We start from the raw sequence: 18,005 nt of genomic DNA on the forward strand, positions 1-18,005 counted from the left end.
CCAATTATAGCTCCAATTAGCAATCTATTTTAATCTAAATAGATTAAATATAGAGAAAAAATAGAGAAAATACTCAAAGTCTATGCATTTTAGAACTTCAAAAGATGCAAGGTGCCTGGTTGGCTCAGTCGGTTAAGCATCCAACTTCAGCTCAGGTCATGATCTCACAGTTGGTAGGTTCGAGCCCTGCAACCGGCTGTGTGCTGACAGCTCAGAGCCTGGAGCCTGTTTTAGATTCTGTGTCTCCCTCTCTCCCTGCCCCTCCCCCACTCACCCTCTGTCTCCCCGTCTCAAAAATAAACATTGAAAAAAAAATATTTTTTAAAGAACTTCAAAAGATGCAATTTAGTAAGCATTAGACTTTAGTCTAAACCATTTCTTATAACCTATGATAAAAGAATTTAACTGATCAAAGAATATAATCACTAACCTATTATAATAACAATTTATTTTTTTATTTTGATAACCAAAACTCACAAAACCCTGGGAATAAATAAACTGTGCTGCAGACATTAGCAGGTTACAAACTGAGAAATGTGCAAGATACTATAAATAAAAAAAAAGTACAAAGAAATTGGATAGAGTTGGATTGTTTAGGATTAAGGATGTTTGTCATGTATAGGAAAGGCCTGAAGTTAAAATACAGAAAATGCAGGTTTGCTAAATTTGGAAATATTCACTGATGGACACAAACTGAGTCAGCATGTAGACTGATCTGAATGAGAATCATAACATGCCTGACACAAGAATGAATGGGCTCAAGGGCAGCCAACACAATAAGGAGATGCTCATAGCAGTAGGATGCAGAGGAAAGAAGAGACAGCAGGGAACAGGGGCACAGAAATACCAACTTGAGTTAATTTCTGCTTCAAGACCTGGCACATTTCATGCAATTCTAGAAAGTTATTTTGCTCTATTGATACACTTAAAAGTAATGAAGCACAATTGCATAAAGCATTAATTAAACAAACATATTAGCCTCGTAAGAACATTTTTCTTTCCCTTCTTTCTCGTTTCCCTAATGGATACTTTATTTTTGCTTCCTCTGATCTAATCCTGATAAGAACTAGGCTCTTAACCTATGAGGTCTCAATTATCCAGTATCTGAAATAAAACTCTGCTCTCTGCAAAATTTTTCTAGGGCAAAGGTTCTTAAAGGAGTCTGTGACAACAGTTAAAAAAACTTAGAGCCTCCCTATAATCACTGCAAATAACCGTGCACCACTCCTCTCCCCAGTCCTATTCAACTTGGTTTCTTTGCCAATGATCAATACCAGTAGAGGAGGAGAGAGGGAGAAGACACCTCCTGTTTGTCTAACTAGGTATGGAGTCCCCATTCTGTACCTTCCCAAACTGAGTTCATTCAAGCGTTATTTCTCTAACTTCAGGATTAGAGGACTGCTACTATCCTTGAAGACCATGAAATTATTGAAGTTCTAGACATAAAATTTAGAAGCTAAACTCTCCTGTGTAGTTTCGTAACTTTGCTTCCTACTCTGTGTCAAACCCCAAGGCTGAGTGCCTTCTTATATTTTTTTAATTAGAAAGAGGTTTAAGAAGCAACATAATGAAATCTACAAATATCTTCACTTTTAAATTATTGCTAAGACATGCAAATAATTACCTGCTGGTAAAAAGGAGTGACTCTGGACTAGCACTAGGGTCCTCAGATAGGAGAGTCCTAACCCAGTAATGAAACTTGATGTGTGGCCCTTGGAACTCCCCTTAGGTCTATTAAATCTGTTTCTTCAAGTGAAAAGTAAGGACTAAACCCAAACATTTTCCACATTCACAAAGCACACTGCTCAACTCTGTTCTTGTTCTGTAAAACTGCTGAATCGTTTTTATGTTATTTTGTACGTTAATCACTGATTATCTATTAATAACTATTAAAGCTGAAACCCAGTTTTATCAAGTATAAGGGCTGCTGACAGTAATTACTCATTCTGGTATTTCAAACATTGATTTATAGCCTCTTTATTCCACAGAAGCGGTAAATTTGATTTTACTCCTGGAGAAACACATACCTTTAATCAAAATGTTAGCTACATACACATGTCATGTAGAGAAGCCAATTTTTTGAAGATTAAAGAACATTAACTGAGTACCTCCTGTATACAGAGACATTGGGGAATTTGAGGCATTAGAAAACAGTAACAAGAAAAACCATCTTTGTCTCTTAGGGGCATATAATGCACTTTAAAGGGCAGGAGAGGCTCAAATAGAGAAAAACACAGGGCAGCAATTATCATATGTAACATAAGGCCTCTATGATCTCTGAATTTCTGACAGAAATTCCTGACAGTGGTCAGAAATGACTTGCTACCAGGGGGCACTTCATCTGGCCCTGGAAAGAAGGGTAGAATTTAGACCAAAAAAGGAAGACATTAGGGGGTAACAGGCTAACCAAAACATGGATGGCTCAGAATGTCAGGAATCTGGGCTCTGTCTACAAGGGCAGAGGTAAGCAATGGGAAGAGTGCAGTTTGTTCTCTGTGTGGTTTTGTTTTTAGAGAGAGCGCGAGCAGGGGAGGGGCAGAGAAAGAAGGAGAGAGAGAGAGAATCTCAAATGGGCTCCATGCTCAGCAGAGACAGAGGAGGCTCAATCCCACAACAAGATCATGACCTGAGCAGGAATCAAGAGTCCAACGCTCAACCGAGCCGCCAAGGCACCCCTGTGTATTTTATTCTTTACTACTAAAATTCATATTTAGTATTTCTGAATCAAATGTATTTACAAATCAATGTGTACATAAAAGTGTTTTTTTCCCTCACACTGAAGCAAATCTGTCATAAAATCAAACATATGTCATAATCAATAGCTTCTTAAAACCAACACCAGATTTGGAAGAACTGAGTAATAGTTCTGGGAATTGAGGGGAGTAAGGCATTTCCACAGAAACAGCAAAGACTCAGATTAAAGGTGCTGCTCCACAGAGATCCACAGACCAACTCAGGGATGGCAGGTGGAGGATGTGCTCTGGATAAATGGAATGAAAAGCAGCTCAATAGAGCACCCAGATCAAGGGAAAGTTGGAAATGTTAGACTTGGAACTCTAGGACGAGAGAAGCACCTGGGTGGTTGAATAAATTGAACATCAGACTCTTGAATTCAGCTTAGGTCATGATCCCAGGGTTATGGGATCAAGCCCTGTACTGGGTTCTGCACTGGGCATGGAGCCTGCTTAAGATATTCATTCTCTCTCTCTCTCTCTCTCTCTCTCTCTCTCTCTCTCTGTCTCTCTCTCCCTCTGCCCCTCACACCCCCCTCTTGCCCTCTCCCTAGAATAAATACATGCATGCATGCATACATACATACATACTACTCTAGGATGAGAGATGACCACAGGGTAAAAGGAGAATAAAACTCGACTTATCTTAAGACTCCAGGAGCACACATGCAAACATAGACATCAAACACCAGTTTTAAAAACAACCTATTCACACACTACATGAGAAAAATGACAAAATTTTAAAAATTATGAAAACTCAAAAACTTTATCTCCAAAAACCTTGACCTGTAGCACAAGTGATGTGCTGTAATCCTCCCTCTACCAATTTATTCCATTGCACTTTCCAAAATGGCTACTTGATTCTAAAGGTATTATTGCAGTATACCAGCCCTGCTGTACTTTTCATGTCATTAAGCTAGAAAAGAGGTTTAGGACTATCTCCAGAAAAAAAAAAAAAAAAAAAAAAAAAAAAAAAAAAAATTGCACTGATAGTACTGTTCTTGTGTAATGACTGGGGTTAAGCTTGGCACATTATTTTCTATAATGGCTTCACATTTCAAAAAGTGAACATTATGAGACTGGTACAATTAGGTAGCTTACATATACAGAATTCAAGGGTGAGATGAAGCAAAATCTGTATTACCATCTAGACTCTGTATCCCAAATGCTTTACCTTCCCTGTAATAACAATTACAAATGCTATTTTATCTGTAGAAGAAAATATATGTTATTTATAGTAAAGGAAAAAACCAAAGGTATACCCAATTGTCCTAGAGCACATTAATTATCCACTCCTCTTCAACCAAAAAAAAAATGGAAATTCTCAAATTTGACTTGTTTAAAAAAAAAAAAAAAGTCAGGGCACCTGAGTGGGTCAGTCACTTAAGCATCCAACTTCAGCTCATGTCATGACCTCACAGTTCTTAGATTCAGACCCTGCATTGGGCTCTGCACTGACAGCTCAGAGCTTGGAGCCTAATTCAGATTCTTTGTCTCTTTCTATCTCTCTGTCCCACCCCCAACTGTGCTCTCTCTCAAAAATAAATATATAAACATTTTTAAAAATAAAAAATAGGGGCGCCTGGGTGGCTCAGTGGGTTAAGCATCCAACTTCTTCTCCGGTCATAATCTCACAGTTCATGGGTTCAAGCCCCAAGCCAGGCTCTGTGCTGACAACTCAGAGCCTGACACCCGCTTCTGATTCTGTGTCTCCCTCTCTCTCCATTCCTCCCCTGCTCATGTTGTCTCTCTCTCTCTCAAAGATAAATAAAGATTAAAACAAACAAAAACATAAATTAAGTTCAATTAGAATGACAGTATTTGGGGGCGCCTGGGTGGCTCAATCAGTTAATAGGCCACTCTTGAATTTGGCTCAGGTCATGATCTCTAGGTTCGTGCAATCAAGCCCTGTGTGGGGCTCTGCAATGAGAGCACAGAGCTGCTTGGGATTCTCTTCCTCCCTCTGCTCGTCACCAACTCTCTCTCTTCTCTCAAAATAAATAAACTTAAAAAAAAAATTGTAGTGAAGCTTAAAGAAAAGGGCTGTGTCTTTGTTTTCTATGGCACACCTAGCACCTGGCACAAAAGGATATGCTAAATAGATGACCAATGAGGAGATTTAAGGACTATAAGGACTTCCAGAAGTTAATCCTTACTATCTTTTAAAAATATTACTTATTTATTTTTGAGAAACAGAGCATGAATGAGAGAGGGGCAGAGAGAAGGGGTGAGAGAGAATCCCACCCAGGCCCCGTACTGTCACCACAGATCTGGAAGCAGGCCTCAAGCTTACCTGAAGTGGGACTGGAGCTCAAGAACCATAAGATCACGACCTGAGCTGAAGTCGGAGGCTTCACCAACTGAGCCACCCAGGCACCCCAATCCTTACTATTTTCTTAAATAATTATTTCAGTTAGAGTATCTACAAATCAATTGTGATCAGGGTTGTCTGGGATACTTATAAACAAAAGGGATGGGGAATATTTAAAAAAAAAAAAAAAAAAAAAAAGGAAGAGCTATAGAAAAGGCTGACTTTTAAAAAGACCATCCTATCCTGCAAAGTCGACCAAAATATTAATATTCACATGAGCCAGCAACAAGGGGTTTGGGAACCGGGGATTAGGAGTTTCTACTGGGGATACAGTAAGAGTTAAAAACAACCTGTCACACTTTTATTACCATTTTGACATTCATTTATATAATCTCCACCAAGATACATAAAATAGTCTTATTTGAAATTTGAAAGGTGCAATGTGTAATATAAAACCAATTCAAAAGCCAACTTCAAGGGGCGCCAGAGTGGCTCAGTCGGTTAAGCGACCAACTTCAGCTCAGGTCCTGATCTCGCAGTTTGTGAGTTCAGGCCCTGTGTCGGGCTCTGTGCTGACAGCTCAGAGCCTGGAGCTGCTTCGGATTCTGTGTCTCTGTCTCTCTCTCTGCCCGTCCCCTGCTCACATTCTGCCTCTATCTCTCAATAACAAATAAATGTTAAAAAATAAATAAAAATAAAAAGCCAACTTCAAGGCCCTCCAACAAGCACCCACAAAGGCTTCAAACTGTGGGCTGGCATGTAATTTCCTAAAATAAAGATATCCATTCCCACTAATTTTTCAAGTTTAAATACTGCTGAAGTTAATTCTTGACCCCTTTCTCTCTTAATCCTTCATTTCTTTAACCCTACCTTTCATAACCTTTTCATTTAGCAACCCCACTACCAAAATTCACATCACCTAATACAAGAGAAAAAAGGGGTAGGATTTCCAATTAAAAAAATAAAGAGAAGTTAACACACTTAATGCCCTCTTCCCCTGTCTAGCCAGAAAAAAATTAGCCAATAAGATAATTAAGAGGAATAAGTAATTAAAGGAAAGGGAGTAAAATATTCACTATTAGATGTTATGGACTAATTCTTTAAATGAGAATAAACAGCAGAATAGGTAGGTAGATTTCAGGTCTTAACTCAGACTATATCAAATTCTCTAGCTCTACCATGGGGAGAAAAAAGCATTAGAAAATAAATCATCTTTAAAGTAAAATACACTTGTGAAAAGGAAAATCATCACACTGTCTAAACCAACTCACCCTTAGCAACCTTATATACGCAGAAGAATTTACAACAGAATATTTAAATATCAGTACATTTTTTCTTCCTGTGGTTATAAAAAATTGTATTTAATGTTTATTTTTGAGAGAAAGCACGACTGGGAGGGGGCAGTGAGAGAGGGAGGGAGAGCATCTGAAGTGAGTTCTGTGTTGACAGCAGAGTCCAATGCAGGGTTTGAACCCACAAATAGAACCCTGAGATCATGACCTGAGCGTATGTCAGACATTTTAGCTGAATGAACAACCCAGGCTCCACCAAAAATTATTATTTTTATAAATGATTCTTTTAAGACAGACATATGCATCCTATCTCACAAATGAGCTTCATGTACCATAAATGCAGGCACAAACTTAAATTAGCCTCCTATATAATCACGGTTTTCCAAAAACACTCAGCAGCCAAACACTGTTAATGTTTTCACCCAGGGATGAGACATTGACCGTGTGTTTACATTTGACAATGTTTATCAGTTAGCCTCACTCCGTTTCTACAGGAAAGAGGATGGGCCTATGGTTAAGAAAGCAGTATAGAATCAATCAGGCTTGAATTTGAATCTGGTCCACTTTTATGCCAGATGTTACCTTGGACAAATTTATCTACTCTCTTTGAACCTGTTTCCTCTACTGTAAAATCCCTACATCTTAGTATGATATGAAGATTAATATTAAGGGTTAACATTTACCAAGTGTTTTGCTGGGCATACAGCACTGTTCTAAGTACTTGAATAATTTTTTTTAACGTACACTTTTTCTTATTTTTTTTATGTTCATTTTAAAAAAAAATTTTTTTTAATGTTTGTTTATTTTTGAGACAGAGAGAGACAGAGCATGAACGGGGGAGGGTCAGAGAGAAAGGGACACACAGAATCCAAAACAGGCTCCAGGCTCTGAGCTGTCAGCACAGAGCCCGACGCAGGGCTTGAACTCACGGACCGCGAGACCGTGACCTGAGTTGAAGTCGGACGCTTAACCGACTGAGCCACCCAGGCGCCCCTATGTTCATTTATTTTTGAGAGAGAGAGAGAGAGCACGCGTGCGCAGGGCACGGGGGGGGGGGGGGGGCGGGGGGGGAGACAGAGAATCAGAAGCAGGTTCTGTGCTAACAGCACAGCCCCAATGCAGGGCCGGAACTCACTAACTGTGAGATCATGACCTGAGCCAAAGTCGGATGTTTACTGAGCCTAGGTGGGATGCTTAACCATTTGGGTCACCCAGGTGTCCCTACATTAGATCTATTTTTAAAGGCAGCAGTATTCTCCTCACTTTACAGATGAGGAGAGCCATATTCAGTTTACAACAGCAGTACTCCCTGGCTTTACAGAAGCAGCAACCAAGGAAGTAAGAATTAATAAGGCCCATATTCACAAAGCTATTAAGTAGAGCAAAGACTCAAAAAAACTCAAATCCTACCTCTCAACTCCTATCTACATGCTAATTTAGATAATGTATTTAAATACTTCGGCACAGTGCTTGAGCAACAGAAAGCAGGGAGCATTCAATAAAGGTTACTTTGATGACTGAAATTAAAATCTCACATACATCACTTCACACAGGTCACTCTAGTCATGGCCCCACTGGTGTCAGTAAAGAGGAAAGAGACTCACCTAGATAGGAAGGTGAAGAGGAAGAAAAGCTTAAAGAAATAACTTTAGTTATTAAATGTTTAGTAACTAAACATTTGTTTCATTTTTTTAACATTTATTTATTTGAGAGAGACAGAGCGTTAATGGGGGACGACGGGCAGAAAGAGAGGGAGACACAGAATCTGAAGCAGGCTCCAGGCTCTGAGCTGTCAGCACAGAGCCCCACGCAGGGCTCTAACTCACGGACCGTGATATCATGACCTGAGCTGAGGTCAGATGCCCAACAGACTGAGCCACTCAGGCGCCCCTAGACATTTATTTTATAAATGTAACTTCAACTTATCTAAAACTGGGAAAAGCAGTTTTAATACTAGAAACCACAGGGAAATGCACCAAAGGAAAACAAAACAAAACACCTTCAACAACAGGTAATGAACAAAGGGAGCCCAAGAACACAAACCCAAGAACAGAAAGAAACACTTCTGCCCTCTTCTAATGCTCTCTGCACCCAAAAATGAATCAGGACTTTTTTCAGAGCCTAAAAAGATGTAGTAAAATGAAAAATGCTGTGACTCAAACATTTACCTTACAGCAGGGAGACCTACACCTGGATACAAGCACATAAAACAAATGGATCAGGTCCCAACACTTGCTACACGGGGACTGTAAATCACCCAGATCCTTTATCTCTAACCTCAGTCTCACCTCAGACATTAAGACAAAGGAGGGTAAGTGACAGCCCTAAGGTCAAGCCACTAGTATCAGAATTAGGAGAAAAATACACATTTTCCTGAGCCATGTTCAGTAAGTTTTCTTTCCCCTAAACACTAATTGAAGGCAGTGTAGTGAGAGCCTCTGTAAAAAATACCCTGCCTTAGGGGCGCCTGGGTGGCTCGGTCGGTTAAGCGTCCGGCTTCGGCTCAGGTCATGATCTCACGGTCCGTGAGTTCAAGCCCTGCGTCGGGCTCTGTGCTGACAGCTCGGAGCCTGGAGCCTGTTTCAGATTCTGTGTCTCCCTCTCTCTCTGCCCCTCCCCTGTTCATGCTCTGCCTCTCTGTCTCAAAAATAAATAAACATTAAAAAAAAAAAAAAAAATTTTTTTTTAAAAATACCCTGCCTTAAAAAATAAGATGAAAATAAAAACAATGGGGTGCCTGCGTGGCTCAGTCGGGCATCCAACTCTTGATTTCTGCTCAGATCATGATCTCACAGTTCATTAGTTCAAGTGCCACATCAGGCTCTGCGCTTATAGTGTTGAGCTTGCTTGGGATGTCTCGGTCTCCCCCACACGCCAAAAATAAACATTCTAAAAACCAAATCGATAAACATTAAAAAAAAAAAAAAAAACCTGCCTCAACTAATTCCTAGCAGCAGGCCAATTTGGTGATGAACCATATTCAAAATTTCTTCTGAAGAAAATGACATTTTTATCACTGTATTCTCCCTATGTTTATGTTACCTAAATTCATTAATATTCATTATATAAACTAAGCCTCAAATCATCACCTTCAAATATTAAAGTTACAAATAAAACCCCATGTTAATGAAGTAACTTCAGGGACATTTGGGTGGCTGTTAGCCGTCCAGCTCTTGGTTTTAGATGAGACCTTATGGTTCGTGAGATCAACCGAAGCCTGCTTGGGATTCCCCCTCTCCCTCCCTCCCTCCCTCCCTCTCTCTCTCTCTCTCTCTCTCTCTCTCTCTCCCACCCCACCCCCCCATACCTCCTCTGCTCGCTTTCTTTCTCTGTCTCGAAATAAACATTTAAAAACAATTTTTTTTAAATAAAGGAACTTCATGTATTTATCCTTAAGACCATTCTCCTCTAGCCCATCAGGCCTATTTTCATTTCACAGCCTATAGTATAAAACCTTCAACACAGAGTGAAAACAGTCTATCATATATAATTATAACCATATAGAATTTAACATTCAAGGACAAACATAAAAAGGCAATTTTCTACACTTAAGAAAACTCACGAAATTTTCTAGGTTTTTGCTGAATGAATCCTTCTCTGCCCTTGTGGAGCTTTAACAACTTACTGCATTAAGGCTACTGAGAAATAACAGTTCTCTACAAGAAGCCTGAAAGGCCAAATGTACTTCACCACCTCTACCAAAAACTAAACAGCATCAAGAACTATAGTTTAGTCTTCATTGTCTTTTCTTACCCTTGCAACTTAAATTTTCTCCCATCAATCACTGAGGGAACTGGACAGATTTAAAGGGAGGCGAATCCTGGCCTATTAAAGAGTGAAAAGAGCCATGAGAAACTTTCCATTACAAAAAAAGTAAGCACACGGACTTTTAAGCATCAATGGAAGACCACCTTTTGCTTTCAATTCCCACTTCTCACAATATTCCACAAAGTTCAAATAAAGCAGCAATGGAGAACACTGAGAGACTGATTAAAGTTACATGTGAAGATTTCAGGAGTGAAGATTGCTAATTCAAACCTAACAATTGTGTTTAACAAACCAAACCTCCCACTCACCTTCTCCCTTCTATCTCCCTGCCCCCCCCCCCCAAAAAAACCCCTTGAACTCACATTGCTCAAGTGTTTGTCAAAGTTGGCCTTGTTTTATCAAGGAGGAAACATGCCTGATTTCATGCCTGTGAAATATGTGGTGGACTGGGCATCATGTGATGTTAACAGCAAGTAGAGAAATGAAGTGAACATGAACCGGTTATCATGAAGGCTGCTGCTATCCTGCCACCAGCCTCCATGTTTCTGCATTACAGATACACTAACCTAAAAGCATATATTCATCTCTTTTCTATACTTTTTCTTCAGTGATGTGAAAAATGGCCAAGTTTATTTCGGCACATGATTGAAGAAAATGATTAGTATCTAAGTCATTGTTTTCATAGCCTCTACCATTCAAGTCTTTCATCAACTTTCAAGAATCGCACAAAATTCACTTGGCTTCATTATTCCTCAACTGTGTTTACACTGTTTTTATGGGAATATACAAGCAGAACCGCTCTCCCCACTGCAACTATATTATGTCCTTTCTGAGCCTGCTTCTATTATTTATACCTAATCATGGGTCAAGGCACACCAGCCCAATGAAAGGCCAGCACCCTAAGGCTCTAAAAAGACTGACTTATCTACTCTATATATAGTTGAGATTTCAATGTGGCTCTAGAGTTTTGTAATCTTAGTTTTTCACAAAAATTAAGTCATAATTGGGAGAAGGGATGGTAAGCATTCTTCCTAGAGCTCCTGGCCCTTTACATGAAATAACCTCTCAAGTCAGGAGTCATCTATAGCTGAGTCATTTTAAGAGAGAAAGGAAAACAGCAATTAGGCACTCTTATCTAACATAAACCCACCCTTACACCCCTAGGGAACCTCTTTCTTCTGTAACACAACATGGAGACTCTGCCCCACACATACCTATCAAAAAGAACTTGAAATTAAACAAATGAGTTATTTAATTTAAAACACATTATTGAACTAATATTTTTAAATAGTACCATTCTCTCATTCTCAGGAGACTGACATCCCTTTTATTGTCTTCAATAAGGCACTGCAGAAAAAATATGTGTGGATTAAGACAAATCTAAATTTGAATTTGAGTTTGACCACAACTTAGCTGTTTAAGGTTGGCCAAATCCAACATCTTCAAGTCTCAACTTCAGCCCCAGTAAAATGGGTATAAAATACCACTTATCAAAAAAGAGAGTCGGGATGATGAAGAGATAGTAAATAAGAAACTCCAATACCTAAGTAGTTCCAATAAATACTAGTTACGTTCCCTGCAATAAATGTTGAGGTGAAAACTCTGCAGAATCCTTATTACAAAACAAACAAAAAAAACAAAATAAACCCAAAAATGAACATTTCCTGAAGCCTCCTTTATACGTGCCAGACACATTGTTAAGCACTTTTTCATAGTATCTTACTTAAATCTCAAGATATCCTTTAAATATCTTCCCCTTTTCCCTGTTTTAAAAAGGCTAAATAACTAAGCAGGTCAGAGAAGTGGTGAGTCCTATTTGGAAGCCAGGTCTTTCTGACTCCAAACACTAGGTAGGCTCTGTCTACAGCATGCCTTACATGGCTACTTATGAAAACACATGCAGCTCTCAGTGTTTTGTTTTCTTACTGGAAATAAATTAAAATCACTGGGAAGAAGTTACCTGAGCAATTTTATAAGCATAATAAATTTCAAAGAGAACAATGATTATTAGATCTTAATCAAGCCTACTATCATAAAGTTTACTATCTAAAGGACCACAACCATTTCAACAATAGTTGTCCTTACACAGAAATTATTTACAAAATTCAGGTCATCACAGGTAAGTAAGCCATAGTATGGGCCACCCAAGCACATACACTATAATATGATCCTCAGTTCTGACCTACAACCAACACTACTGCTGCAACCATTCCAAGAGGCCCTGGTGGCACTGGGTTCAGGGACTGAGTGCCTGCTATATAAATAGCAGTACTTCACTAAACCCTTCTAAATTCCAAGACAAATCTAATCTACCCTGTAATAAATTTCAAGATTAAAGCTCTGCTTACAATTCTTATGTCATCTAAAATTTTTTCATTAATATTGTGTCAACTGCAGCTCCTCAGATTATTTCTAGTCGACCCAACTTGTGAATCACTAATAAAACTTTTAGTAGAAAACCTAAGATTTTCATTCTTCACTATTTCACAAAACAAAGATATAGGAGTATTTCTTATAACCCATATTAAATCATAAGTGTCTTCCAATACTTATACTCCAAGAGTTATGCCCAAAGTTTAGAAAGCAAATGAATTACCAGTACAGTTTTAAAGCCCTTTCTGAGGAACACCTTGAAGAATCTGATAAAAGTCTTTCTCTCCAAAAATCCAAATATGTCTGTGCATATAAAACTTGGCTCACTACCTTAAAGCACCCCATTAAAGTCCATCTATATAGCTCCCCTCAATTTATAGGGAATTCATCAATGCCAGATAACAACCTCTTATTTAGAAAGTTCTTTACAGTTTTAAAACATTTTACTCCTACTTCTCAAACTGTACAGTCCCGTAAGGAATTTACATTTATCAATTTTTAAAATTTTATTTACCTACAACTATAAATCAAAAAGATTCTTCCAAATCCTTTAAATTCTCATAATACTAAAAAAACAAAAACAAACAAACAAAAAAAACAACCACTTCTCATGTTCTTGGTCCACAAATATTGAGTGCTCACAAGATGTGTGGCCCTGAACCAGGGATGGCAAAGAGAATTCCAAGATACTGTCAAGGCCAGTGACCTTGAAAAGTTTACAATCTAGCAGTACAGTCTGTTCTACTTAAAAAACAAAAAACAAAAAAAAAAAAATAAAAAATAAAAAAACTCCTTTCAACAATTTACTGAGTATTTTGAACAAAAACAGGTGTGGTTTTTAAGCTAAAGCCTTTAAATAGATAGGAAAAGGAATATTATGGGGGGAAAAAAAGCAGAATAGACCCAGAGAAACTAAAAAGAGGGAAAACCATAACCAAAGACTAAATTTTCTAGTAACATGTATCTAAAAATGTGTTTAATTTACCAGGTACACCTGGCTTGAACACCTATAGCCACTTCCACAAATTAAGTCAACTTCAAAATTGGGAACAAAAAAACCATTCAATGAGAGGTAATAACTTAACAGAATCATTAGTACTAAACTGACAAAATTTCCATAAATATTTTACTTTAAAAAAGTTATTGCAAACTATTAAAATAGTAAAAAACTTAAGCAGTTAGGGAACAACAACAAAAACAAGGCTGGTGTGCTCTTAAACTCCCATTATCAAGCCCAGAGCAGACGTCACTAATTAAATCACACCACCCTTTTTTCCCCACTAAGCCTCATTTCTTTCAAAATAAAGTTCCAGTAGCTATCAGGGTGAGCACTATAAGTGAATTTGTTGTTATTGTTATTTTTCAAATACTGTTCAAGCCAACTCAATGAAGCACCAAAAATGTATGTATGTATTTAATGTCCAACGAATTTACAATAAACTTCATCTGAGTTGTTTTCCAGAACACAAAATACTCTTTAAAACTTTAAACCTCTCTCCGTTAAGGAGAATTTATTATGGTCAATATAACCTTAATTAGGAAAAGATATTCTTTTAAAACATGTAACACTCCACCCCCATGGAAGAGTTCCAGATAACTGTAATTAATTAACTACATTTTTTGGCAATCCTCATTTTTGACCCTATTTGAATTAAACCAGACAAAATTACTTTTTCTGAATATCAACAAAATTAAAACTAAACCTGCCTACATCTTTAGAAATGTAAGAATTGCAAAATTTAACAAAAAAGTGTAAGAGAAAGAAGCACTAATTTGTCCTTCCAGTTTAAAAAAAAAATACAGGTCAGTTTTAACAAAACTCTAAAGAAAATATATGTGATCATTTAAAATTTGTCACTTCCTTCCAAAAAGAATTTAAGGGAGAACACAGATGCCAGAAGATGATAAGGTGGAAAATAAAAACAGATCACTGGAACTCTAGGATCACATTACCAGGTGGGTGATGCTTAGCACTAAATAAACTACAGGAAGGAATGAAAACCTATTCACTAAGTTTTAAGAGAGCACTGTGGGATTAGGGAAACAAAAAGTTATTTCCTAAGTCTCCAAGTCTAGCAATGAAAAATACATACTATTCTATGAAGAAACCAGGAGATGAGCATCCTAGCCTTAATAGCAGGATTCAAGTATTACATAAACACAGGCATGGTTAACAGATGACAACACAATGTCAGGAATATAAACACCATAAAAAGGAGCATTTCCGCACCCCACCTCTAACCTCAATTAGTAGTAACACTAAAAATAGTAGCTTTGAGGAAATATCTGTTAGTGTCCATTGGTAAAAACTAAAGTGTATCTTTTTTTCCCAAGATGTTTTATTTTTAAGTAATCTCTACACTCAACTTGGGGCTCCAACTCAACCAGGAGATCAATAGTTGCACACTCTATACAGACTGAACCATACAGACTACCTGAAAACTAAAATATATTTTGGAATACTCTTTTAGTAAAGTTCCTTCAGCAGAAGCTGTTCTGTAGGCAGGACCTCAAATTATGCATATCTTATCTTGCTTGTAGAGCTCCGCATGCATACCCATGCAGACTTTTTCCATTATTTCATGTAATTTTAAGCGTAAGAAAGTTTGAAAAGGCTTGATACTACTTTTACTCTTAGAAGGACACAAAGTATAATAAACATTCCTGCCCAGGACCTTTTTTTCCTCCTTAAAACAGGAATGAAACATGAGCCAGCTATCAAGACTTGAGAGATTCCGAGAGTGGTCATAAACCTTTAAAAATACATTTGCATCCAATGGAGAGTGGTGCCTTTTCATTTAGACAGGCCACTCATTTGGAGGAAAACGAATTTAAAATTTGCCTAAGTTGCCAAACTACATATGAAGATAAAAAAAAAAGACCAAGTGTATTCCCAAAGACAAACTATTATGAGTAAATGAACAGGACCAGAAAAGTAGGGTTAACATTTGGGCAATTATTGCTGGAAAGAGACGCAAGAGAGAAACGAACACACGGTGTCCATTTACCTGACGCCTTTGGCCTCAGTGGCTCTAATTTTATTTCCAGCACGGAGGAGTAAACCGAACTCTTATTATATAGAACCTATTTGATAAATGGAAGAAGAAAATCTAAAGACTTATATCAAAGTTCCTTCAGAGGGCCAATTAAGGTAAAGCACGGTTTTCCTACCACTGAAAGGAATTAAGGGGGAGAACGGTAAGGAACCCATCTTCTTCCTCTTCTCTTGTCCAGAAAAACAAGTTTCCCAAATGCGCACAGTCCAGACTGAGGTTTCAACCCCCGGCAGTGAGTAACCAAAAGTAAGGACTGCTGCAGCCCAGACTAGGTTCTTACCTCCTGGATGCGCTTCCTGGCCCGCTGAAGCACTTCTTCGTAGCCCTTCTGCCGCAGCTCGCTAAGGCTTTCGTAATACTCCTCAGGGTCGTCGGTCTCAGTGAAAAGTACCTGGGACAGGATCTTCCAGCCGCAGGTGTCCAAGCCATGGCCCAGGTAGACCTGGAGCTGGTAACATAAAGTGTCGATCTCCTGCTCGGTCATCTCTGGGGCCCCCCCAAACAGCACGGTCCACATACCAGAGGGCTCCTCGGGGAACACGGGTAGGCACTGCTCCAGCTGCGAGTTCACAGAACACAGCTGCTGGTGCACAGCACGCAGATCCTGGAAGGAGAAGAGCCCAGCCCAGCTACACTCCTCTGCCGGAGACTCCAGCTCGGCGGTAGGCGGCGGCTGCTCCGCGTCCGAGAGCGCCAGGGCTCCCGGGGCCACCTCGTCCTCCCTCACCATTTCCAGCACCTCGATCTCCTCGGAGACCGCCCCGCAGGCGCTCACTACTCGCACCGAGGACACCGTGGCCTCCGGAGGCGCCGAAGGGGCGGACCCCGCCACATCTCTGCCTTCAGATCCCCTTCGAACCGGGCTAGTCTGGGCCCTCACTGGGCTTCTGAGAGGGCTCTCCGCCCCTTTGCCGGCCGGACTCCGCAGCAGCGGGTCCCCTCGAAGGCTGCGCGCACTCCGCGGAGAGCCGCCCTCCGCCCAGGCCGGACTCCTCCGGGGTCCCGGGCTCCTGCCCAGAATCGCAGAGGCCGTGGCCTCGGGCCGGCCCTTGCCAGCTGGACTGCCCGGCCCGCGGGTCCCGTCCGACGTGGATGCTCCGGGCTCCGCGCCCCCTCGCGCCCCCGCCTGCTCCCGGGAGCCGCTCCTCTGCCTCTGGGCCGTCCGGTTGTGGCAGGTTATGGCAAACTTGCCCTCAATCTCGTTCCAGGCCACAATGAAGACAAACTTGTGCTTCTCGCGCTCGTCGAACACATGGGGCCGCACGGCCACCCAGTCCGACTCGAGCGTCTCCTCCAGCGCGAAAGACATGGTGGCTCCGGAGCCAGGCCGCGGGGGAGGCGCCGAGGGCCCTGCCCGCCCGAAGACTCACCGGCTGGCTGCACCGCGCCCCCTGCTCACCCTCGCTGGGCGCCTTCGGCCATCTTAGCGCGCCAGCCGGCTCTCCCCGCTTGCTCGCCCGGCCCTCAGCACTCGAACCCGCCGCGCTTCTTTGTGGCGGGGCTCGCGGGAAAGACAATACGCGTCCCCGGAGCAGGTAGTTCACATGGTCACGTGCGGCTGGATCTGTTTACAAGCCCCGCGCTGCGGCGGCGCCTCGCGTCCGACCCGGCCGCCCCCAGTGCGAGGCCGCGGTGCTGCGTCTTCGGCTCTCTGAAGGTGAGGCGCGGGTCCCGCGGGGCCAGGCAGGCCGGTAGGCGGTCAAGACCGGCCGCTCGTCCAAGCGGATCTCCCCGCCCCTCCTCCTTCTTCTCTTCTTCCCGACCGCCCGGAGCCGGCCTGACAGAGAGACGCGTCTCCTAAACTCTGAGCTTCAGAATCGCCACAATGTTGCCATTTGGCTGCTGACGTAGGCTCCTCCACGAGGGACGTAAACACGGGCACGTGCCGCACGCTGGTGACGCGGCGGCGGCGCGCACACCCCGTGCGCGCGCGCCGACTCCGCCCCTCGGCGTCCCCCGCCCTCGCCTGCAAGCGGCCGCGCGCAGGACTCTGTCCATCTTTCCGCGCAGCCTCCTTCTCCCAAGACTGGAGCCGGCAGTTGGCAGCAGTCTGCTGGCTCTGGAGACGGTCAGAGTGCCAGGTGTGCCTTGCGGTACAGGTGGCCTCTGAATCTCGAGAAGGAAGGAACAAAGGTGGAGGAACTGAGATTTTTCGAAGCCCCGTCATTCAAAGGGACCTTGAAATGTAAATGTGTTTCCTTTCGCTCTGGTGGAAGTCGGTATCGATAACTCCTATATTCAGAAAATACTCGGTAACATCACAGGAGCTATGTGCTAAACTTTACTAGGATACCCCGGATTGTTGGATCCTCCCTAGCACTCTTGAGACACCGTTTAAGATATGAAAGGGAATTGTCTGAAGACAACCCAAGAGAACTCCAAAACCAAATTAAATGAAATGAAAATTCAGTCTTGTCCTAATAATATGAATGTTTACGTTCCAGTTCAGCCGTGTTTTACTGCTTCTGGTTTC

General features: G+C 41.2%; 1 protein-coding gene across 1 annotated transcript in view; it reads right to left on the minus strand.

Moving 5' to 3' along the window:
- The window catches only part of JMY (junction mediating and regulatory protein, p53 cofactor), a 99,060-nt gene extending 81,466 nt beyond the window's left edge, over positions 1 to 17,594 (minus strand). The window contains exon 1 of the mRNA XM_060635465.3: positions 15,813 to 17,594. Within this exon, the coding sequence (XP_060491448.1) occupies positions 15,813 to 16,841 (1,029 nt within the window). The 5' untranslated portion in view covers positions 16,842 to 17,594. The remainder of the gene's footprint in view (positions 1 to 15,812) is intronic.
- Between the last annotated feature and the right edge of the window lie 411 nt (positions 17,595 to 18,005).

The sequence above is a fragment of the Panthera onca genome, chromosome A1, assembly GCF_046562875.1.
Source record: "Panthera onca isolate mPanOnc1 chromosome A1, mPanOnc1 haplotype 2, whole genome shotgun sequence".
Taxonomy (NCBI): Eukaryota; Metazoa; Chordata; class Mammalia; order Carnivora; family Felidae; genus Panthera; species Panthera onca.